This window comes from Urtica dioica, chromosome 4 (assembly GCF_054948205.1).
Source record: "Urtica dioica subsp. dioica isolate 48M chromosome 4, U.dioica_male_clone48M_v1_H2, whole genome shotgun sequence".
Lineage (NCBI taxonomy): Eukaryota > Viridiplantae > Streptophyta > Magnoliopsida > Rosales > Urticaceae > Urtica > Urtica dioica.
Genome location: NC_142759.1, coordinates 9,451,440 through 9,475,314, shown reverse-complemented (window position 1 = coordinate 9,475,314; position 23,875 = coordinate 9,451,440). Strand labels below are relative to the sequence as shown.

The window sequence follows — 23,875 nt, the reverse complement described above, 5'->3', positions numbered from 1 at the left end:
AAAAAATTATTTTTTGGGATGACGATAGCTAATGGAATCACATCGGCCTAGCCAATGGCCTTCTAACTGATGAGTCAACCTCTTGACTTGTACGTAGCAATCCTTTATAACAATATACATATATTTAGAAGAAGGGAGAGATAGATGGTTATTTGGAGCATTAACGCGTTTAAAAAATTGCCGTCATTTTTTTTTTTACCATAAGTCTCCATAACAATCCACCGAGGTGGTGGGGCAATACGTTCATCACTCATCATATATCCTTAGCAATAAATTTTCTCTCTCTCTCTCTCTCTCTCTCTCTCTCTCTATCTCTCTCTCTCTCTCTCTCTCTCTCTCTCTCTCTCTCTCTCTCTCTCTCTCTCTCTCTCTCTCTCTCTCTCTCTCTTAAGTGGTACAAACTTGCATGTGGAATTGATATAGCATGCAATCAAACATCCACGGGATCACGACATCTGACCGCCGACACATGGACTTTGAAAATACATATATGTATGTGTAAAATACACACACAAATCTATAGCTATATATATAGATATAGACACCCCACAAGCCTCTTAAATTGATTCACCTGCCCAACCAATTTCGCCTATTCCCCTTAATCTCTCTCACAGGCCCTTTGGCCTTAAATACTCACCACTCTCATACTCCTTTGTACCTTTGCCTTCCCTCACTTTCCGATTCTTCCCTCTCTCTCTCTCTCATATAGCAAATGGCTCGTCAGTGCTGTTTGAGGAATGGGAATAAGCTCATCTTGGGAATACTGACAATAGCTTTGTTGTGTGCGTTTTCGAGGTCTCAGACCAGTGGTGGAGGAGAGGAGTCTTTGGGACTGGAGTGCTTGAAAGTGGGGAAATCGGAGTTCGTGAGCTCGATCACTGACGTCGTTGGTATCATAAGAGACGTCACTTCCACTCTCTCTGGAGTCTCTAGCTTCTTCGGTGACTTTCGCCTCTCCAATGCCGTCTCAGACTGCCTCGATCTTCTCGATTCCTCCACCGAGACCTTGGGCTGGACCGAGACTGCCACGCAGAACCCTAAAGGTACGTACCTACTACTCTCTTTGCTCAGAAAGCGAGAGAGAGAGTGAGAGAGAGGTTTTAGTTCATCAGAGATAGTTTTGGGTGGTCAACCAGACTTTCTTATTTCCGCTTAGTTCACCTTAATTACATACACCATTTTGTTACCCATGGCAAATATGTATTTTATTTCAATCAATTACAAATTTATTATTGCCATCAAATGCTTCAATACATATATAGAGTTATTCGGTGACCTGAAACTTGTGACACAAGTAATTTTCCGGGATTAGGTATTCAGGTTTAATTAGGACCGGTTCAATACATTGCCGATTATTTATTCATTTATATATTTATTTGTTCAGGGAAGAACAACGGCACGGGAAACCTGAGCTCGGATCTAAGAACATGGCTAAGCGCGGCTTTGATAAACCAAGAGACGTGCAGCGACGGGTTCGAAGGCACAAACAGCTTCGTGAAAGGACTGGTCACCGGTGGTCTCGGCCAAATCACGTCTCTGGTCAAAGACCTCTTGACCCAAGTGGAGCCCACCTCCGTGGGCCACAACAAGCCCAACACCAAGAAGGCCCAATTCCCCAGCTGGATGAAGCCCAGAGAGCGGAGGCTCTTGGACGGTAACGGCGCCGGAATCTCGGCCGACGTGGTTGTGGCCCAAGACGGCACCGGAAACTTCACGACCATCATGGACGCCGTGCTCTCGGCGCCGGAGTACAGCTTGAGCCGCTACGTCATTCACATCAAGAGAGGGGTTTACCGTGAGAACGTGGAGATCAAGAAGAAGAGGTGGAATCTCATGATGATCGGCGACGGAATGAACGTCACCGTTATTTCCGGTAACCGGAGCTTCGTCGACGGTTGGACCACTTTTCGGTCCGCCACTTTTGGTAAGTCACTGTCGAATTCAAGGCTTTACTATGCTTTATGACTTACAGTTTGACTCTTTCAAAATAGTAAATAAATAAAACAAACTTCATTATTGCACTCGTTTATTATCTTATCGAAATTTAGACACGAAAAAAAAAAAAAAAAAAAAAAACCCTCCCTTTCATTATTGCACTCGTTTATTATCTCATCGAAATTCATACATAGGACAGAAAATACTACCATTGTTGCGCTCGTTTGGTATCTCATCAAAAATTCATACACAAGAAAATGACAAATTTCCGGTTTAGATAGTGATATATTACTACATGAAAAAAACAACTTGTTGGGCGTGCCATAATGTTTTTGAAGTACGAAGTCATTTATAATTTTACCTGAATTGACGTGACGTTCGCCAAGTGGAGCCATTTTCAGATCTGTGGAAATTTATCGATGTGTCCTTATTCGCGAATATATAGCCAGCTTATAAAAAATAAAAATAAAAATAAAAAAGCCTTAATTGAAAGAAGTTAAATGAAATTCAGGAAAATATCTATTTCATATATTTGAGGTGACGGTGGCCAAGTGGCGTGATGGGTCACGTAAAAGTTTCTTTGGTTTGATTATAAGTTCTAACTTATTTATGACCCTATACAGTTGGCTCGTATGTTTTTGCCGGTCACGACATATTAAATGAGCTTCTCAACGAGTTTGCTTTAGTTTATCTTATCTTTATGTCCCAACTAAATGAGACCAAGCTGATTTATTACGTTTCTGTCGAGGAAAACCCAAATTTACACGAATCTATATAACATGATACAATTAATAGAAAATTAGCATAACATTTGTTGTTTATGATACTCTTATTATTGCTTCATATATTGATGATCTAACTCAAAAAAACTTGCAAAATTAAGTAGAGTAATTTATCCCAGCTATTTAGAAACTACGTAGGACATTTTGCTACCGACATATATATAATTAATGCGGTCGACTCTATTTTACTCCACCAGCCACCATTTATACAGTCAGAAAATAAATGCTTTAATTGATGAAACCAGAAACTCGATTTTTTACCACATTGTATATCAATTTTCAGATTGACCAGGTCTATCATGCCACCATGGATTTTGTTTGCACAGGGAGAGACAAAAAAAATAAATAAATAAACAGAAGAACATATATAGAAAGTAGAAGTGTATGTGTGTGTATATATATATATATATATATATATGTATATCATTTATACATATATTTGAAATACTAAATATTTATTTTATAATCAAATCAGCCTAACTATTATTTGTTACACCTTTAAATACTATTTTATGAATTTTTCATTTTAAAACTACTTATATTAATATTTTATTTAAATAAATAGTCATGAAATTTTACTAACAAAGTAAAAAAAAAAACATTAATAGTTGTAAATATTCATTAACTTCAAGAACATAAATAGACCACATCACTATAATCTATAATGATTATCTACTTTAAAATTGACAAAATATTGACTATTTAGAAAATTTTCCAATTTTAGTGGTTTAATTACTCAATTAATTGCTGGGGAAAAAAAAAAAAAAAAAACTTTGACGTGGAAGTTTGATTGGGTTGTGGCAGCGGTGAGCGGGCGAGGGTTCATAGCGCGGGACATAACGTTCGAGAACACGGCGGGCCCACAAAAGCACCAAGCCGTAGCACTCCGGTCCGACTCCGACCTGGCCGTGTTCTTCCGGTGCGAGATCCGCGCCTTCCAAGACTCGCTCTACACCCACACGATGAGGCAGTTCTTCCGCGACTGCCGGATCTCAGGCACGGTGGACTTCATCTTCGGCGACGCGGCGGCCGTGTTCCAGAGCTGCAACATCACGGCCCGCCTCGGCCTCCCCAACCAGAAGAACACCATCACCGCCCAGGGCCGCAAGGACCCCAACGAGCCCACCGGCTTCTCCCTCCAGTTCTGCCGCTTCGACGCCGAACCCGCCGCCGGAAACTCGACCGCCACTTTCCTCGGCCGCCCCTGGAAGCTCTACTCGCGCACCGTCATCATGCAGTCCTTCATCGGCGCCGCCGTCAGGCCTCAGGGCTGGCTCGAGTGGAATGGGGACTTCGCGCTCGACACGCTCTTCTACGGCGAGTATTTGAACTTCGGGCCGGGCTCGGGTCTGGGTCGACGTGTCGCTTGGCCCGGATACCACGCCTTCAATGATTCCAGCCAGGTTAATAATTATACGGTTTCTCAGTTCATTAAAGGGAATCTCTGGTTGCCTTCCACCGGGGTCAAATTCACTGCCGGTCTTTCCTCTTAACTCTTCTTTCTTTTTTTTTCGTAAGAGGAAACAGAATGCTTAGAGAGTCACACATTTTATGTTATATACATACATATAAATATGGCGTGGAAGTGTATACTACTAGTACTGAGTCTGATGGTGTTATTGGTTTTCGGGTGCATTTTTTTAAGAGGGCGTCACGTTGAGAATAAAAGATATATATATATATGGATTTTTTTTTTTCCGAGTGTTTAATTAGCTTTGGGAGTACTTTTGCGTGCCCACAAAACGATAGGGAAATATGATATAGCACTAAGTTTTTTTATTTATATATATTTTTAATATATTGGTAAAAGAAAAGAAACATAACCTAAACTTCTTCGATATTTAACTATTCATATAGAGTCGCTTACAAGACGAGCAGTAGTTAAAGAAGCTCTCTAAAAAAATGTACACAGTTAAAAAGCTGTACCTGTTCCTGATTAAGAAGAAATCATGGGACATGATCCTTTATTACTATGCTAATTTTTACGTCTCAGCTTCAGAGAAATCGAAACGAGGAAGAAGAAGATTCCAAAAGAAAAAGAACTGAATTGAATTAATTTGAAAAGTAAGTTACAGCAGTATATAAAGCATCGGTCAAAGACAAAAGACCAGACTGTCCTCACGTGAACAAAGTAAGTGAGGGTAAAAAGGTAAAACAATAAAAACAATGGAAACACTTAAAAACAAACCCGCTTATTAATTACTTAAACAACAAGTAATGAAAGCTGAGAATGCCAAAGTGAAAACCAAAGAACTAAAACATCTCTAATCCTATTTCTAGTCTCAATACTCCCCCTCAAGGTGGACGATAAACGTTCTTGAGGAACATCTTGGACATAATAGAATTCAGACTCGGAGCTGGCAGCGGTTTAGTAAAAACATCTGCCAACTGATGATGTGTTCGAACTGGGAGCAACTTCAAATCCCCGCGCTGCAAATGCTCGCGAACAAAATAGAGGTCAATCTCTATGTGTTTTGTCCGTTCATGGAAGGAGGGATTTGAGGCGATGTGAGAAGCTGCCTGGTTGTCACAAAACAACACAGTGGGACCCGTCAACACGACCTTCAGATCTTGCAAAAGCTGCGTGAGCCAGAGGAGCTCACTTGTCGTAGTGGCAAGGGCTCGATACTCTGACTCAGCTGATGACCGTGACACTGTAGTCTGTTCCTTGGACTTCCAAGAGATGAGAGCATCACCCAAGAAAACGCAATAGCCTGTCACAGACCTTCGTGTATCAGTGCACGTTGCCCAATCAGCATCTGAGAACCCTCTTAGCTGTGTAGAAGAAGCAGCAGGATAAAACAATCCCAATCCTGGAGTCCCTTTAATGTACCTGAGAAGATGATGAGCAGCCTGTAAGTGTAAGTCACTAGGGGCCTTTAGGAATTGGCTCAAGGCATTGACAGAATAAGTGATATCCGGACGAGAGATAGTCAAATAAAGCAGCCTGCCAATCAGACTCCTATAATGAGTAGGGTCAGATAAGAGGACACCATCAACAGAATTAAGGTTGTGTCTTGGATTCATGGGAGTAGAACTTGGCTTTGAATCCAGGAAGCCATAATCCTCAAGAAGCTGTAAGGAGTACTGTCTCTGATTAAGGACAATGCCCTGTGCAGAACGAGCAATCTCAATACCAAGAAAATATTTAAGAGGACCTAGATCCTTAAGCTTAAATTGAGATTGTAAAAAGGTTTTGACAGCAGTAATTAAAGAACTACTAGGACTGGCAAGAATAATGTCATCAACATAGAGAAGAACAACAATGAAAGAGGTGTCACTTCCTCGAGTAAAAAGTGAATAATCACTCTTGGATTGTGTAAAACCTGCAGAGACAATAGCATTAGTAAAAGTAATATTCCATTGTCTAGAGGCCTGTTTTAATCCATAAATGGATTTGTGTAACTTGCATACACGCTTGACTCCATCACTTGGTAACTCCCCCTGATTCATATAACCTGGAGGCAAGTCCATATAAACTTCCTCAAAGAGATCACCATTAAGGAAAGCGTTATTTATGTCTAACTGAGAGAGAAACCAAGAATGCGAGGCTGCTAAAGCTAAAAGGGTTTTAACAGTCACTAATTTTGCTACAGGTGAAAAAGTCTCAATGAAATCCACACCCTCCTTTTGAGTGTAACCTTTGGCAACCAAACGTGCCTTATGTCTAGCAAGCGTCCCATCAGATAGAAATTTATTGGTGTATATCCATCTACAGCCAATAGATTTCTTATCCGATGGCAAAGGTACTACAGTCCATGTTTTATTATCAGCCATGGCTGACAATTCCTCATTCATAGCTTGAACCCAGTTAGGGTGTTTACAAGCTTGATGAAAAAACTGAGGTTCATAATGATCAGATACTGATAAAACAAAGGCCTGAAAGTTGCTAGAGAGGTTATCATAAGTCAAAACATGTGAAAGAGAATGAGGGCTAGGAAGTTGTACACCTGTAGTGGATTTCAGGAGGTTGCAATGGTAGTCCCTAAGGCGAGTTGGAGGCATTCTTGGTCTAGTTGAACGTCTGACAGTTGCATCTGGAGAGGCTTGCGTGTGATGCAAGGCAGTCTCAGTAGATTCCAACTGTGAAGAAGAGGGAATGTTCTCCATATTTGGAACTGTGACAGTAGGAGACTGAGGTTGATTGTGAGTGTCTTCAAACTGATCTGAATGAGATAAGTTAGTATATGGTAACACGAGATCAGGAAAAGGATCAGCAATGTTAGAATCCGGATGAATATCATGAAAAGGGAAGAGGTTTTCATGAAACACAACATCCCGGGATATGAAAATCTCTCTGGTGACCAAATCTAAAAGTTTGTAACCCTTCACTCCAGGAGGATAACCAATAAAAACGCATCTGCGTGCTCGTGGTTGAAATTTGGTCCTGTGAGCTTTAAGAGTAGAAGCAAAGGTCAGACAGCCAAAGACACGCAAAAAATTGTAATCAACCTCTTTGTCAAACAGAATTTCATAAGGGCATTTGTGATATAGAAGAAGACTGGGGGTTCTATTAATCAGATGAACAGCAGTAAGAACACATTCAGTCCAATATGCAATAGGAATATGAGATTGGAAATAAAGAGATCGAGCAACATTAAGAAGATGCTGATGTTTTCTCTCCACAACAGAGTTTTGTTGTGGAGTTTCAACACAAGAGTATTGATGAACAATCCCTTGTTTTGAAAAAAAATCAGCAAACACGAGTTCTTTTGCATTATCAGAACGAAATTGTTTAATAGTTGCAGAAAACTGATTAGATATATAAGCACAAAAACGAGGCAAAATGACATGAACATCAGACTTGTTTCTCATTAAGTAGATCCAACAAAAACGACTGTGATCATCAACCAGGGTTAAGAAGAATCTGTATCCAGAATGAGAGATAACAGAATAAGGACCCCAAATGTCACAGTGAATAAGATCGAAAACATTGGAAGAAACATGGTTATTGGAGATAAAAGGAAGCCTACGTTGCTTAGCAAGAGGACAAACAGGGCAGGGTAAATTTTTATTACAAGACTGATATGCTAACTTGGTTTTCAGAGATTCTAGTCTCTTGAAAGAGAGATGTCCCAAGCGTTTGTGCCAATCATGAGCTGTGAGAGTGTTGACACTATGGTTGGTTTCATCTGTTAGAATGTACAGGTCTTGTTTCTTAGCACCCTTCCCAATCGTCTTCAAAGCCTTGGTGTCCTGTATGTAAAAACCATTATGTGAAAAAGATATCACAATAGAGGGATTTAGGGTCAGGTAATGGACTGAAATCAGATTGAATTTGAAACCAGGAACCAAGAGGACATCCTGGAGAATAAAACCATTCCCAAGATTGATATCACCATAAAAATAAACAGGTATTACCGTGTGATTTGGTAGGGTAACTGTGGAATTATGCAAGGATTTAAGACTTTGAAAAAGAAATTTATGTGCACAGATATGTCTGGTAGCACCTGAGTCTAAAATCCAAGTAGTTTGTGATCTAGAAAGAAAACCTGCACTGTTATTATAACAGCAAGAACCTGTGTTAAAGGTGGTCATGTTGACTTCACTTAATTTGTTGGATGGTATGGATGAGGTGAGCTGGTTGGAGAGCATGGCGATCAACTGGTGGATCTGGTCAGAAGATAGGTTGGCCTGGTTGAAGGAGCTTGAGTCTTGGTTACCATCAGGATGAGCAGTTGATCCTTCAGCCGTGTTTGCTTTGCCGGTGAACCTATTCTTATAGCCAGGTGGATACCCGTGCAACTTGTAACATTTGTCCACCGTATGACCAGCAATCTTGCAATGTGTGCAGATAGGTCGATCTTTCTTGTTCTTTCTTGGATCCTCTTTGACAGTCATCGCAAGAGAGTTTGATGAGTCTTGGCCTGCAACGGTCTCTGAACTGAGAGATCTTTGTTTCTCTTCTTGAGTCACCATAGAGAAGACCTTGTTGATCGGCGGTAGAGGATCCATCAGGAGCACTTGACCTCGAATGGCGGTGTAGCTGTCATTGAGTCCCATAAGAAACTTCATAGCATACTCGCTGTGAATGAATTCAATCAAATCCTTTGAGCCTCCACATGTGCAGGTACATGGAGGTTGAAAACTCTGTAGTTCTTCCCAAAGAGTCTTCAATTTAGTGTAGTAGATTCCTACTGATGACTGATCTTGAACGAGATTCATAATCTCACGCCTGATCTGGAAGATTCTTGGCGCATTACTCTGAGCGAATCTTTCCTCAAGATCATTCCAGATCTCCCTCGCCGTTTGAGTGTAGATGACGCTAGACGCGATTTCCTTGGTACAGGAATTAAGAATCCACGCCATCACTATGTTATTGTTTCTTTTCCAAGATGCGAGGCGATTTACATCGTCTCCAGTAGGTTTTTCAATCGATCCATCGACGAAACCCATTTTGTTCTTGACTTCAAGCGCAATTCTCATAGAATGACTCCAGGTAGCGTAATTGTCACCATTCATGAGTTGAGTGACCATAATCATACCAGTGGAGTCGGAATGGTGAAGATAGAAAGGATCTAGGGTTTCATCTGCAATGGATCTTCGCTGAGCAATCGCAGTGGCTGAAGCATCTTCTCCCGGATTTCCTTGGCTCGCCATTGAAGAAGATTAACGAGGAAGTAAGGATGAAAAGTAGGGAGAAAGATTCGCCGGAAAGGATGAAGATCAGGTGAGAAGCGAGATTTGCTCTGATACCATTTTACGTCTCAGCTTCAGAGAAATCGAAACGAGGAAGAAGAAGATTCCAAAAGAAAAAGAACTGAATTGAATTAATTTGAAAAGTAAGTTACAGCAGTATATAAAGCATCGGTCAAAGACAAAAGACCAGACTGTCCTCACGTGAACAAAGTAAGTGAGGGTAGAAAGGTAAAACAATAAAAACAATGGAAACACTTAAAAACAAACCCGCTTATTAATTACTTAAACAACAAGTAATGAAAGCTGAGAATGCCAAAGTGAAAACCAAAGAACTAAAACATCTCTAATCCTATTTCTAGTCTCAATACTAATTAACTATGGAAGCTTTAATAATGAACAATCTTGCTGTTCACCTTTGTGAGTTGACTCAACATTCCAAAAATAGGAAAAATCGATGAAAAGTGCTACCGGATAGTCAAGAGTGACTCACATGACTTACCCTGAACTATCACTAGAGTAATGGCGTCAAATTATAGTAATCAGAGCAGTTCTTCCGAAAGGAATTTCGGTGATAAGCAAGCTGTAATATCCAGATCCTAAATGCCAAATGCAATTTCAAAAGGCATTAAGAACAGACAAAAAACAGATCATGAATGACAAGAACAAATGTCGTTTTCACCTCTCTTTTGGTTACCATATAACAATCTACAGAGTATAAAAAGAATCACAGGGCTTAATATTACTTATTTATTTTGATTTGAGTCACTCCAAGACACAAGGAAATGTATTTATTGCATTGGCAATGCCCAAATTGCATCGAATGAATGGGAAAGGCATATATGACATTCAGACTTGAATTAGAGATTCATTATGAGAAGAAGATGATAGGGGTTTAGATTCTCCTATCTGCAGATGCTCGAGGAAGTCCATGACGATTGAATCCGTCCATGGGGCTCCAATTGGAGCTTCGTCACCAGCGACCCAACCCAGATGCCCTCCTTTCGGTGTCACGATCAACAAACAGTTTGGATTTTCCTGACAAAAATTGGCACACTCTATGAGTATTTTAATCACACCAAACAAGAAATATAGCAATTTTTGTTCATTACGTTGTCCATAATCATACACGCAAAAAAAATATAAAAGATATAAAGAATCCACGGACCTTGATATCTTCGCGGGGAATGGCCCTGCTTGGAGCAATGGGATCATTTTCTGCCTGCAAATCATAACCATAATCCATATGACAATTTCTGGTTCAAATTCTTGGTTCACAAAGAAGCATGAATGAAAATACGGGATAAAAGAAGAAAGAAAAAAAAATTTGGCAACATCTACATTATTAAGTTGTTTTCCCAAAACAAAAGAAGTATAATTAGTCCTCTCGCTACATAATAAGTTGCTTATGAGGAGACGGGTTAGAAATCCTGATCGCTCCACTCAGATCAAGGTTGAGATTTTTCTGTACCTCTTTCAGACTCTCAGTACAACAATGGAGAGGAAACAAATTTTGGTTCCAGGGTCTCAATCAATGTCTAGAATCAAGAAAATCAACAACGCATGAAGAAGAACTTTATGTGGAACATAAACCTGGATGCAAAGCAAAGGCCTGCGAACATCTTTAATGGAGTCCGAGCTACAAGATTTGGAGTAGTAGTCATCTACCGACTTGAAACCAAATGACACTGCAAATCATTACGAGGAACAGATCATCTAGACTGGTCAAGATTTCTGTCACTGCAAAATCAAAGAAAAAAAGAACAAAAAACTTGGTACCGCGAGTATTTACCTCGAGTGAGACCTTCATCGAATTCCCTCACAGTCTTGGCATTGGCAGCCAGTGAAATATTGTAATCCTCTCCAATGTCCTCAAAGAGTAGAGCGTGGCTGCCATAAATCATTAAACAACAAATTAAATCCATAAATTTTACCGAGCCAAGGTTTTTTACATAAACAAATATGAATAAAGAATACTTTTTGAAAATCTTGCAAAGGGATCTGGCGAGAGCCTTGTCATAAACATTGTTGAAACCCTTGTGGAAGTCCTCATCGGCAATCACCAAATTGAAGGGATTGCATAGCGAGACAGCACCAGAAAGGGGACAATAATCAGATTCCTGAGCGTAGAACAACACACCGATATGAACAAGCATTATAAACGAAAAAATAGAGTGGAAATCCAGTTCTAATCAGAGTAGTAACAGAGAAGAAATAAACGGAAGAAAGGCTGTTTGTATCGATAAAACGGGATACAAAGCGTAACCTGGCCTTTCGAGAAGACCAGTGCTCTCCAAGTGAGTAGTACAAAGTACAGACTAATTCATTCGATACCCTCCTAATCCCTCATTCTTTGCCTTATATAGCACAGCCTAAGGAAGAAGAATAACCCCTCGAAACTGACCTAACAACGATTACAAACCTAAAATTAATTTCGTACCTGACCCAAATAGCGCACGAGTATGTTGGCACCGAGAGACCAACCAGCGGCATAGAGATTAGCTTTCGGGTAGCGCGCAGAGACGTGTGCAATTACTTCACCAATGTCTCCTAAAAATGAAGCTGAATAGAACTGCGTATCATCACTAACTAACATGCTTAACCACATCAAAACTAACAGTAATAACCTCAATCTCAAGACTCTATGATCTCTATCAGTAAGTACTACATTTCCGAGAGTCACGAGTGTACCTGGGAAGTGGTGACGGGGCTGTGAGCACAGCCACGGCTATTGAAGACGACGACACGCCATCCTTTGGCATTGGCTCGCACCATCATATGCCTCACATACGAGTCATCACTCCCTCCGGTCAGACCTGGCTGCGATACACACACTCAATAACACCCTAACCAAACAAAAAAACACAGGGAATAGGAAATGAGATCAGATGATCGAACCAGAAGAATGAGAAGAGGAGACTCGGGGGCTAAGTTTCCTTTGTCGCCGGCGATCCAGTCCAGCGCCACGGAGCCGTCGTCTTTGGTGCGGAGGCACTCGCGGCGGAGCCTGACGTCGGGGACGGATCGGAAGAAGGCGGCGAAGATGGTCTCCACGTGGCGGTTCCAGGTGATGAGAGGGAATGGAGTGTAGGGCCGGGATAGGGCCGCCTTCAGCGCCGGCGACCACTGCGCTCCGCCGACGATCTCCGGGGAAGACTTGTGGTGGTCCGACATCGCCTTAGCGCCGTTGCTGACGTGGACGGCGGAGGAGAAGGAGAAGGCGCGATTGTGGGATTTGAGGAGTGGCACTGACCCAAAAGGGATTCTAGCCATCTATTCTATTGTTCCTCCAGTGACTTGTGTGTGAGGACTGGAATCTGGATATTAATTTCTAGCTTATTTTTATTTTTATTATTACTAGTTTTTACATTAAAAAAAATGATTAATTACGTCCTATAGGCAGATATTTCGATATTGTAATACACATATATATTTTTTATTAATAAATTATATAAAATACTTTGTTATTTCGATATTGAAGAATTAGCTCCTGAGTTTGACATTGTACATTTTTTTTAGCTTGTGGTATATAATCAATTTATAAAAGAATTTTTTTCGTTAGCGAACATTAATTTGACAATAAATTAGACCACGTTTACTTAATTTTAGAATTTAGTTGTCAATACAATTTCTCAAATAACATTTGCGAGATATGCGTTGCTTTAAAGTATTCGGGTTGCTTTTCCGATAGTCTTTATATTGATTAAACCTGGCTTGGTGGGAGATACCGCGACTCCCGCTCCCGCCAAGCCCGGACTCCCGTTACTTGACCAAACGGGAGTCCCGTCCCGTTAATGAACGGGACGGTAATGGGAGTCCCGCACAACGGGATTTGGACCCCGTTAGACGTAAAAAAAAATATATATTAAAAAAAATGATTTAAATGAATTTAAATATTTATATATAATGACTTAATTGAAAATATTTTAAAGTAAATGAGTAGAAAAGAATAATAAAGAAAAATGTGAAATTAAAAATGGGCCTATTAAAAAACCTCACCGACCCCTAAAAAGATGCGACGGCGAAGAAAAAGAGCACCCATTTCCTCGTTAATTATTTGAAAAATTATCCCGGACAAGGGCCGGGATATCTCTTAGTTATACAAGTTAGTTTAACCATTGATGTTTACATTTGCGAAATCAACTTCAAAATCGTCAAGAATATCGAAGCACATGAATGTTTCTTGTGCTCGATTTCTATGTTGAATCCAATCCTTACCACAAGTCAATGTTTCGACCATCTCCGGTTTCAAGCTACATCTTCTATCGTCGATGATGCGGCCCGCTCCTAGAAGCCGCTTCAGATGACACGGTTGAAACAGAGATGGTGAGGATGACAAGACCAGGAACTTCCTCGCATTCTGTAATAAATAAATAACTAGTTGCTCAAATCATGTAATTTATTTTCAAAATTGTCACATAAACATTTGATAACTTGACATAGTAAATAAATAAAAATATATAATACTTAAAATACTTAAAAAAATATATATAATACTTAAGTATTATATGTACACAGACTTGTGTGCGAGGACTGGAATCTGGATATTAATTTTTAGTTCTATTTCTATTTTTATTTTTATTATTACTTTTTTTTAGCCAATTTTTATTATTACTAGTTTTTACATTAAAAAAATAATTAATTACGTCAAATACTTTGATATTTCGATATTGTAGTAGACCTATATATTTTTTATCAATAATTGAAGAATTAGCGCTTGAGTTTGACTTTGTACATTTTTTAGCTTGTGATAAATAATCAGTTTATAAAAGAATTTGTTTCGTTAGCAAACATTAATTTGACAATAAATTAGACAACGTTTACTTAATTTTAGAATTTAGTTGTCGATACAATTTCTCAGGCAAAGCATATGCGTCGCTTTAAAGTATTGGGTTGCTTTTCTGATAGTCTTTAAAATTCATTATCTCAAGAGGATCTTCAACGACCGGAAGATCAGAGAGTTCCTATCTTCTCCGAAGATCGTCATAAAAGCAAATAATACAATCCATTCAACTAGTTGCTCAAATCATGTAATTTGTTTTCAAAATTGTCACATAAACATTTGATAACTTTACATAATAAATAAATAAAAATATATAATACTTTCTCATTGATATATATATATATATATATATATATATATATATATATTTATTTAAGCTTTTTTTTTTCAAAGTGGCATTATTAGTCAAGATTACATGATATATTAACAGTACAAAGCGCAGGTGACATTATTGACCAACATTACATAATTTAGAATTCTCATTGATATACATTAAAGCAAATATAAAAATTACAATATGAATTTATATATGATTTCATAAAGATTGTTATACCTTTATTAATTATTCTTGCTATATAGGCACACTTTGCAAGACCATGGACTCAGCGGTGAACCCCGGCCCAAAAGAGGCCATGAATCCCCAGTCGAAGCCGTCGCCGGTGGTCGACTTTCCCTCTGCGACTGACTTCCTCCTCACCTCCTCGAGAACGAAGAGCACCGTCGGACCCCACATGTTGCCGTACTCGGACAACACGTGCCTACTCGCCCGCAGCTTGTCCGACCCTAGCCCCAGCTTCCTCGAGATCTGGTCCATTATCGGTCCCACCCCGGGATGCATCGCATAGAAAAGAGAATTCCTATTGAAGATTTATGAATTACAAAAGAAAAAGAAAAAGAGAAAATCTGAATAAAACATAATAATAATCAGAGAATACAAAGTCCGGATATGTATAACCCTAATATAACAAAAAAAAAAAAAAGGAAAAAGACTAAAATAACTTTATAATAAATATAATAGTAGAGTTAATATATATGCTAATACCTATCTTTTCCGACGATCCCGGCCACGGGAGCAAGAGCCTCTTCCACGATCCTCTCGATGTTGGTCCGGACGTAGTGAGGTATCTTGAGTGACATCGAAGAAGCGACCCCCGAGTCCCCGAGGCTCCCAAGCATGGCTGCCTCGGAGTCCGGGACGACCGTCTGCGACGCGGACACCAGCCGGAACACCGGCCTCTCGGAGGCGACGGCGGATTTCCCGACGACCACGGCGGCGGCTCCGTCTCCGAAGGCGGCGTGGCCGACGAGCTTATCGAACGACGGGGACGGGGCGGAGAAGTTGACGGCCATGTTCTCGGAGCAGACGACCAAGACTCTGGCGGCGGAGGAAGAGTCTTCTGCCTCGGCGAGGGTCTTGGCGAGGCGGAGGGCGGCGGCGCCGCCGGCGCAGGCGTGGCCGAAGAGGAAGTGGCGGCGGACGGAGGGGCGGAGGCCGAGGAGGTTGGCGAGGCGGCAGTCGGCGGTGGGTATGGCGACGGCGGAGGTGGTGGCGAAGACGAGGTGGGTGATGTCGGAGACTGGCCGGCCCCACTCGTGGATGGCCTTCTCCGCCGCTTCCATGCCCAGAAGTGGGACCTCTCTCGCCGCCATTTCCATTTGGGTGCTCAACGGTAGTCCCAGTTTGTGGTTGGAAGAAGATATTTTGAGGTTGTCTTTTAGAATTTCTTCGGTCAAGTACATATGACGTTTTCTTACTCCCGACTTCTCGCCTGTGTGAATATGTGAGTTATTACAAGTATTGTAGTAAGATTTCTTAATTTTTGTTCCATTATAGGACAGTTAATCCCAGAATTTTAGCAGGATCGAATATAATCTCTATATTTGTAATTCTGTCTTCGTTACTCTTTATTTATTGTTGAGATGGTTTTTAATATTTTTATTTATTAATTGGTGATGATTTTGGTCCTATAATTTTCGTAATGGTTAGTTATATACTTATATATATAGTTCATAATATTTTTGTTAGAGAAACTCTTGTCCCTATGGTGGGTGCAAAGCAATGAACTACAAACCAAAATTAAGAACCAAATGCTCAGTAAATATAAAGGTTAAAAGTTCAATAACAAATCTTTTTTATCAGTTAGTGAATATAATAAAGTAAGGATCACATGATCACTTCATAAAATAAAATTATAAACTGTTTTATCAAGTGATCGTTTGATCGTTACTTAATCTATTTACTGATTAAAAAAAAAGAATCAAATGTGCTATTACCTACTGGATAAGTGATCATCAACTATATGCTGCTCCTAACCTAGCTCCTATAGTTTGATGGCCTAATTTCATGTGTTCCATTCCATTTCCATAGTTATATTTCTAAGTTTTGCATGTGTGGACCAGAATCGTTGGAAGCCACGAATATAAAAGAATATATGTTATATTTATCTCATTTATTATTAATTTAGAAAACGCTCTTTGTTTTCAAGTTTGCCGACTCTCTTTTTTTTCTTCTCTTTTAATCCTTCTATTTATTCGGTTGAATTTATATTTTTCAAAAATTTAATGCAATTAGCTTTTTTTTTAAGATTTTAGCTCAAATTTCATTTCATAAAAAGCTTAATCTGGATAAGTAAAAATTTGTACAAAGTATTCAAATCCAGCTAATTTGTCATGTTAAAAAGAGAACAAAAAACTAAAACAAAATGTGATCAAGGACATCATATAATTTTTTTGTGTTGAAATAAGACTAAAATTTTAAGATTAAATTTATCTACTCGATTCATTGTAAGTATAAACGCACTTATAAAAAATCATATATAAATGCGCGCGGGCATTGACATTTAGTATATTTTCTTGATTTTTTAAAATTTGTATTTAAAATCGCATTTTTATACATTTATTTTAAAATTAATTTCATCTCTGAAGTACCTGAACAAATAAATTCTTACACATCCCTAAATCATTTTGAAATTTATATTTTTATAATATATTTTGCGGAGTTCAAATTTTGGCTCCGCCACACTGTAACGTGTATGCATGTATTTATTTCAAGATTACGGTTCAATTACTAAAATACACAAAAGTAAAGGAATTGAATTTCTTACAGATACGCTTGAAACTTTGTTTCAGCTTTGTCATGTGATCGCTGTTAGTTACTCTGAAGTAGATGTCTGGATACTCAGATTGGCAGTGGAAATTGAGCGGAGTCGCAGTGGCCATAGCAAGAATACTTGCTGTCCCTACACAACCATGCATATCCAATGCCATTTTTATTATTATGATCTATTGCGATAATACTGTACCTGAATTATATATCTATCTATATGTTCTCTTATCAATTGTTCGTTTTATTTATAGAGAAAGAGAATCAGTGCTTTAAAAGTTCCCAGCTAATATTTTCGTTCTAGACCTTAATTCTCTTTGAAATACCGTTTGAAGTAATTTCCATATGTTATTTATTGAATTTATTGATGCCTTATCTTGTTTAAGCATATATAATCTCCTCAGCTCTTCGTTGTTGGCTGATGCCCAAAAATACAATGTAAACATACTATCTTTTTAATCACTCATTTATAGACATTAATATAACTGCTGAATTGTCAATTCGAAGGTGATTTGTAACGAGTACGAATTGTGATGCGCTATAGTATAGTCGGTCGAATCCAACCATTATTCAGTAATTATTTAATAGATTTTTTTTATGATGTCATTTTTTATTCAATAGATTTTTTTTATGATGTCATTTTTTAAGAACGGTATTATCGATTAAAATTGTATGATATATATTTGCAGTGTAAAAATGAGATATACCGATCAAGATTATATATATATATATATATATATATATATATATATATATATATATATATATCGGTTAAGATTACATGATAGTATATCGGTGTAAAATCGAAAGAGAAACTTCTACTTCTATAAAAATAAAAAATTAAGTAAACATTCAATTAAAATATTTGGAATTGTTATATAGCTAACGTTTCGTAAATTTTATGTAAATAATCATAAAAATAATATGGCCTAATAAATAAAAATTGCTATTTATTTAAGAATTGCTATATAGAAAAGCATGTATTTTTGCAATTTATGAAGATCGAACTCAAAACTTCACCGATAGAATTACTATTATAGGAACCACAATTTTTTTTATGATACCATTGTACACCGAAATGTTGATACACAAAAAAAATGATGCACCAATCTCAATTTATAATTATGATGTTATGCGTAACTAGCAAAGCACGGTAAATATTTTTATCTGTGTCTTATCTCTTATCCAATAAAGCAATCAAATAACCAATCTTATAACTTTATCCTAATGTCCTCAGCGCCAATAAGAAACACTCGTGACCTAACCTAATCCTAACTAATGTCTGTGATTTCTCAAAAAAAAAAAAAATGTCGATGAGAGAGAGAGAGAGAATTAAAAAAAAAGGAATATAGTGACATCAAGATGACTAAGATAACTACTGTATTGATAAATTTCTTGTATGTAACAAATGGTGAGAGCCACTTAAAAAATTAAAAAATAATAATAATAATTTGTGCGGACTATAGTGTTTATTGTGATATTAGTTACAGAAATCAGAATGAAACTTGTGCAAAAGTCAGTCAAGTTGGCGTATAATAAACCAGAAAAACAAAACACACCCAAAAGCAAATTCAAAAGCCACGTGAGAGAGCTTTGGCGCTGATTCCGCGGGCGGAATCATTACTGCCTCTAGTTTTTGCTCTCGTGAGTTTTTGTAAATGCAAATAACTCCATCTAATTTCTTTTTTTTTTCCTTTTTCATTAATTAAATGTAAAAAACGTCAAGTTGTTGCTATTATTATCACTATACGCGTATATAAAAAAAGAAAAATCACACAACTCGCAATCAACTTCAGCAGTGTTTTAGCAGCCCCTCCACTACGAGAGTAAAAACAATTCTCTTTAGATATATACGTTTGTACTGAAATCAATGTGTTGATCAATCAATCAATCAACAGATGCACTGAACACCGACCCGAACGAGTCCAAGAAACAAATATATATATATATATATATATATATTTTATTTGACTGTGTCTTATATATTTATATACGACACAAGGTGCGTCCGTCCATATACACAATAATGCTTCAGCTTTTGTTGGTCACAGACAAATATCACATTCCAAGGTTACATCTCTCCATTCTCCACTGTTGATCTTCCATATATCCGGACAAAACATCATACGTACTATAGTGATATAAATACATCCATGCAAAAGGGCTTTAACTAATATTCCAACATGGCTGCGTATTTCATCCCAAAACTAATCCTATTTTCCTCGTTGATTATTCTCTCCACTTCTTCTTCTTCTCTCGTCAATAACACACCATCGTCGTCTTCTTCCATCGGATCGCTCTGCAAATCAACTCCATACCCAGAGACATGCTTGGGAACACTCAAGCTCTCGATCTCCGTCACGATCGGCACACCGGCAATTCTCTCTCTCCTCCTCCATTCCCTCGAGGCAGCGATCTCCGAGGCCTCGAAGCTCTCTAGCCTCCTCTCCGCCGCCGGACTCAGAAACAACCTCATCGAAAACCGCCGCGGAGCGATCCAGGACTGCCGTGACCTCCACGTCATCACCGTCGACTCGCTGACCCGGTCGCTCTCCCGAGTCAAACACCCCGACGACCGACGCCAGAGCGCCGACGCGAGAGCCTACCTCAGCGCGGCTCTGACCAACAAGCGCACGTGCCTGGAAGGGCTCGAAACGGCCTCGGGCCCACTGAAGCCGAAGCTGCTGAGCTCGATCGCCGAGGCCTACGAGCACGTGAGCAACTCGCTGTCCATGCTGGCCAAGAACTCCGGCGCCGGCGCCGGAGACGGGCATCGGCGGAGGCGGCTGATGAGCTGGCTCGTGGGTCGGAGGGTTTTGTCCGGCGATGACGACGAGTACGATCCGAGCGAGGTGATCACGGTGGCGCAGGACGGGTCCGGGAACTTCACGGCAATCGCGGACGCGGTGAGTTTCGCTCCCAATAATAGTTTTGATAGAGTGATTATATACGTGAAGAGAGGGGTGTACTTGGAGAATGTCGAGATTCCGAGCTACAAGACCAACATCGTTCTCGTCGGAGACGGAAGTGACGTCACTTTTATTTCCGGGAGCAGAAGCGCCGGGGGTGGCTGGACCACTTTCAGATCTGCTACACTTGGTGAGATTCAATTCGAATTTTGAATTTACTCCATTGAATCTACAAAGAAATCATTTTCTCAACTTAAATCATATTCTCGATCTTTGGGCCATTGTATAATAAGAACTAAAATTATAAATAATTTACATGAAATCTATCAATAATTGATAATTAAATTACACGAAATCTGTCAATTTTGAGCATTTTAATCCATCAATTATAATTAAAAATAAAAAATTAGTCAATTCAATCAATGTAATTATAAGTGATAATAAGAATACAAATTAGTTAATAATTAAAGTATATTAGAGTGGCTAATTTTTTATTATTAATTAAACGTTTGGTAAAATATAATTTCAACGTTGTTATAAGTATATTACCCTAATAAAAAAATAATATATACTTTCCTAAATATATATATATATATATATATATATATATATATATATATATATATCACATGCTAGATTTAAGTTATCAAAATTTATTAATTCAAAAATTAAATTAAAATTTTGCTTCTAAATTGAAAATTAAGGACCTTGTATAATTCAGGCCCACACACACTTATCAATTTTTCCTCTTTTTATTTATTTTATTTATTCTGGCCATTTAATTGAAGAGAATACTTTTGTATGCACAGCCGTGTCCGGCGAAGGATTCCTTGCGCGGGACATGACGTTCGAGAACACGGCGGGGCCCGAAAACCACCAAGCCGTAGCTCTCCGAGTCAACGCTGACATGGCGGCTTTCTTCCGGTGCGCGGTGGCGAGCGACCAGGACAGCCTCTACGCGCACTCGTTCCGGCAATTCTACCGCGAGTGCGACATCTTCGGCACCGTCGACTTCATCTTCGGCAACGCCGCCGCGGTGTTCCAGAACTGCGACGTGGTCTCGAAGCTCCCGATGCCGGGGCAGTTCACGGTGGTGACGGCCCAGTCCCGCGAGACCTCCGACGAGGACACCGGGCTCTCCTTCCAGAACTGCTCGGTCCTCGCCACGGAGGAGCTCTTCGCCGCCGCCGGAAAAGTCAGGAGCTTCCTCGGGAGGCCGTGGAGGGAGTTCTCGAGGACGGTGTTTCTGGAGAGCTTCGTGGACGGGTTCGTGGACCCCGCCGGGTGGGCCCCGTGGAGCTCCTCCGGCGGCGGCGACCAGGGTTTGGACACGGTGTACTACGGCGAGTTCGATAATTACGGGCCGGGGTCGGGGACGGAGAAGCGGGTCGGGTGGCGGGGTTTCCACGTCATGGACTACGACGACGCTGCGAACTTCACGGTGTCCAAGTTCATCACTGGTTACGCTTGGTTGGAGTCTACTTCTTTCCCATATGATGATGGGATTTAGCCTCACATAATATGATATATGCATGGGCTACAACTATTATTATGTATTGGTATAATAACTAGTAACAATATCTTGAGATATTATTGGAAACGTGATGGCCAGAGAAATAGCTATTAACTCTGTGGCGTCACTTGAAGTTACGTAAATGAGAATAGAGTTTGGCAATAAAGTTAACAGCGATTTGGGAATACAGACTATTCTTTGATGGATGGGAAAGATACTAACGTAATATAGGGGGTAGAAATTGATGAATGATAGCAAATATCTTGGATTTTCAGCTCTCTTTATGTCAATAATTATATATTAGGAGAATAGAGGGCCGTATATGAAATAAGTTTAATAAAAAAAATTAAAATTAATTTGTACATATCTCCAGACGATTAAATTTGGATGTAGGGAAAACATGAGAAAATACATATTATTAAATTGACAGAAGAATATGTACGTGGGTGAAAAGAGGGTAAGAAGAAACCTACATAAAATAGTACAAATAAATATATTATATTTTTCATGGATTAATTAATTAATGGTTGGGAGAATCCAAATGGGAGGTTGCTTATTCCATTTGCGCAAATATTCGGAATTTAAACCGAAGTAATAGTCAAAGGTGCGAGTATGAAGACGGCTAACACCAACGTCAGTGATCCACATGCTTCCATCCATCAAAGCCATAAGATAGCCTTGAGTGAAATATATGAGATTGAGTGGACCATCGGAAGAAGCGACACAAATAGAGGAGCTCGTACCTAAGAAAAACGACAAGTGCCCAAATCGTCTATCTCGAGCCCCAAGTGTAAAAGACAAATGTTAGTGTGCCCACATCAGGAATGTTCCCTCGAAGGACCTGAAACAACTCTCTGAAACCACGAGATATCTTGAAGTGAAGGGGAGTTGTTCCGAAATTTTATAGTATTGGAGTCACGGGCGCCACCAATTCGAGGGCGGTTGGATCACACAAGCTCATAGATAGGACTGATTCACCAAGTAGAGTTTGTCGTCGTGATGTTGTATATCGTGTATATTCATGTAGTTGCCATTAGTACGTGGAATAATTCTAGTCTACTTTGCATCTTTCCATAGTCTCGCAATTCTTCGGCGGGAGTCGTATCATCGTCGAGCACATCAAGCACGCGTGTCCTCCGTACGTCTCTACGGAACGGAGGTAATACAGGAGGAAGCGAGATTGCAAAGCCGTCGTTGGAATAAGCTTTGTTAAGCTTTGAGAGTAGGCTAGGCCCACCAACTTCCTCTTTTATAAGCGCTTGAATTTGGAAAATGGTCTCAACTAGTAATAATTTTGATAATTTGGACTAAAATAGTATCAACTATATTTTTTGACACTTTTACTAGTAACTGTAGACATGAAAGTATACAGTTGTCATAAATCGTAGATTTACAAGTCTATAATTATCAACAATTGTAGATATATATAAATCTACATTTACTAGTAAAAATATCCAAAAACATAGTTACATCTATTTTTGTCCAAATTATCAAAATTGTTACGAAAAAATACAATATTTTTATTAGCCAACCAACCATCTGGAGAAGCGAATACAAGGGGTAATTCTAGTAAGATGTAAAAAGATGGACGTTTGTGATATATACACATAAAATTGTTTTGTGAGACATACATATTGAACGCTTCAAGTGAAATGAACATGGTCAGTGCATAGATTTCCCCTACATACTATAGGCTATAGCTACGGTTATTGTCATAATAATTCTTTATCTTCGAAAAGCTAATTGTGTTGTATTGTCGGTTCAAGACATGTCTTTTAAAACATTAACAGAAGCACGTGATATGGCTATATATTTATATTTGTATTTATGCGCAAAAATAAATTATATATCCTTGTCGGTGGGATATCGATCTCATTTTGCTAACCATTTTCATTCGAGGGATTTTATTTAGTTTATCTTTTCGCGTTCTCAACAACAAAGAGAATCACGGCTCTTAAAAAATAGGATTACTTGTAGCTATATTATTAATAGAATTATAACTTACTAAGAAGCAATAGTATTAATAGAATTGTAACTAACTAAGTCACGTTAAATTCGCCAGTTATAATGTATATTTTAGCGTACGTTAAATCAACAAATAATCATTCTGCTTGCATGGCATTATTTCCAATTGTTAAATGCAAGATTTTTTAGCCCATTGTTGAGAATGTTATTCTTACCACTTAAGGTTGGCAGTGAGTTATCAATGAGATC

The 23,875-nt window shown here is 39.1% G+C and overlaps 4 protein-coding genes across 4 annotated transcripts; 2 read left to right on the top strand and 2 right to left on the bottom strand.

The window, feature by feature from the left end:
- The first annotated feature begins 395 nt into the window (after window positions 1-395).
- LOC149400193 (pectinesterase/pectinesterase inhibitor PPE8B-like) lies at window positions 396-4,344 on the top strand. Its single transcript, XM_089611526.1, has 3 exons — window positions 396-1,043; window positions 1,385-1,924; window positions 3,522-4,344. Exons 1-3 carry the CDS (start codon window positions 713-715, stop codon window positions 4,208-4,210), a joined length of 1,560 nt encoding a protein of 519 aa, XP_089467652.1. The 5' UTR covers window positions 396-712; the 3' UTR covers window positions 4,211-4,344.
- A 5,727-nt stretch (window positions 4,345-10,071) lies between these two features.
- On the bottom strand, window positions 10,072-12,659 carry LOC149400192 (esterase/lipase/thioesterase family protein). The gene is made up of 8 exons (XM_089610924.1): window positions 12,252-12,659; window positions 12,045-12,173; window positions 11,794-11,925; window positions 11,331-11,473; window positions 11,146-11,243; window positions 10,947-11,041; window positions 10,522-10,575; window positions 10,072-10,391 (listed from the first exon to the last, which is right to left on the bottom strand). Exons 1-8 carry the CDS (start codon window positions 12,624-12,626, stop codon window positions 10,203-10,205), a joined length of 1,215 nt encoding a protein of 404 aa, XP_089467050.1. The 5' UTR covers window positions 12,627-12,659; the 3' UTR covers window positions 10,072-10,202.
- Window positions 12,660-14,535: 1,876 nt separating this feature from the next.
- Window positions 14,536-17,455, bottom strand: LOC149400191 (chalcone synthase 1-like). The gene is made up of 3 exons (XM_089612467.1): window positions 17,241-17,455; window positions 15,179-15,905; window positions 14,536-14,993 (listed from the first exon to the last, which is right to left on the bottom strand). Exons 1-3 carry the CDS (start codon window positions 17,401-17,403, stop codon window positions 14,708-14,710), a joined length of 1,176 nt encoding a protein of 391 aa, XP_089468593.1. The 5' UTR covers window positions 17,404-17,455; the 3' UTR covers window positions 14,536-14,707.
- A 1,784-nt stretch (window positions 17,456-19,239) lies between these two features.
- On the top strand, window positions 19,240-21,888 carry LOC149400190 (Plant invertase/pectin methylesterase inhibitor superfamily). Its single transcript, XM_089613896.1, has 2 exons — window positions 19,240-20,338; window positions 20,958-21,888. The coding sequence occupies exons 1-2, from the start codon at window positions 19,423-19,425 to the stop codon at window positions 21,656-21,658; spliced, it is 1,617 nt and encodes a 538-aa protein (XP_089470022.1). The 5' UTR covers window positions 19,240-19,422; the 3' UTR covers window positions 21,659-21,888.
- The last annotated feature ends 1,987 nt before the right edge of the window (window positions 21,889-23,875 follow it).

Coding starts and splice junctions, on each gene's coding strand:
- LOC149400192 (XM_089610924.1), bottom strand. CDS start 12,626: ATGGCTAGAATCCCTTTTGGGTCAGTGCCACTCCTCAAATCCCACAAT. Junction 11,474..11,793: donor TCGTGCGCTATTTGGGTCAG/GTACGAAATTAA, acceptor TTCTACGCTCAG/GAATCTGATTATTGTCCCCT. Junction 10,392..10,521: donor TTCCCCGCGAAGATATCAAG/GTCCGTGGATTC, acceptor AATTTTTGTCAG/GAAAATCCAAACTGTTTGTT.
- LOC149400190 (XM_089613896.1), top strand. CDS start 19,423: ATGGCTGCGTATTTCATCCCAAAACTAATCCTATTTTCCTCGTTGATT. Junction 20,339..20,957: donor TTTCAGATCTGCTACACTTG/GTGAGATTCAAT, acceptor TTGTATGCACAG/CCGTGTCCGGCGAAGGATTC.
- LOC149400193 (XM_089611526.1), top strand. CDS start 713: ATGGCTCGTCAGTGCTGTTTGAGGAATGGGAATAAGCTCATCTTGGGA. Junction 1,044..1,384: donor TGCCACGCAGAACCCTAAAG/GTACGTACCTAC, acceptor TTATTTGTTCAG/GGAAGAACAACGGCACGGGA. Junction 1,925..3,521: donor TTTTCGGTCCGCCACTTTTG/GTAAGTCACTGT, acceptor GGGTTGTGGCAG/CGGTGAGCGGGCGAGGGTTC.
- LOC149400191 (XM_089612467.1), bottom strand. CDS start 17,403: ATGGCATTGGATATGCATGGTTGTGTAGGGACAGCAAGTATTCTTGCT. Junction 15,906..17,240: donor ACAAAGTTTCAAGCGTATCT/GTAAGAAATTCA, acceptor ATATTCACACAG/GCGAGAAGTCGGGAGTAAGA. Junction 14,994..15,178: donor GGGATCGTCGGAAAAGATAG/GTATTAGCATAT, acceptor AATCTTCAATAG/GAATTCTCTTTTCTATGCGA.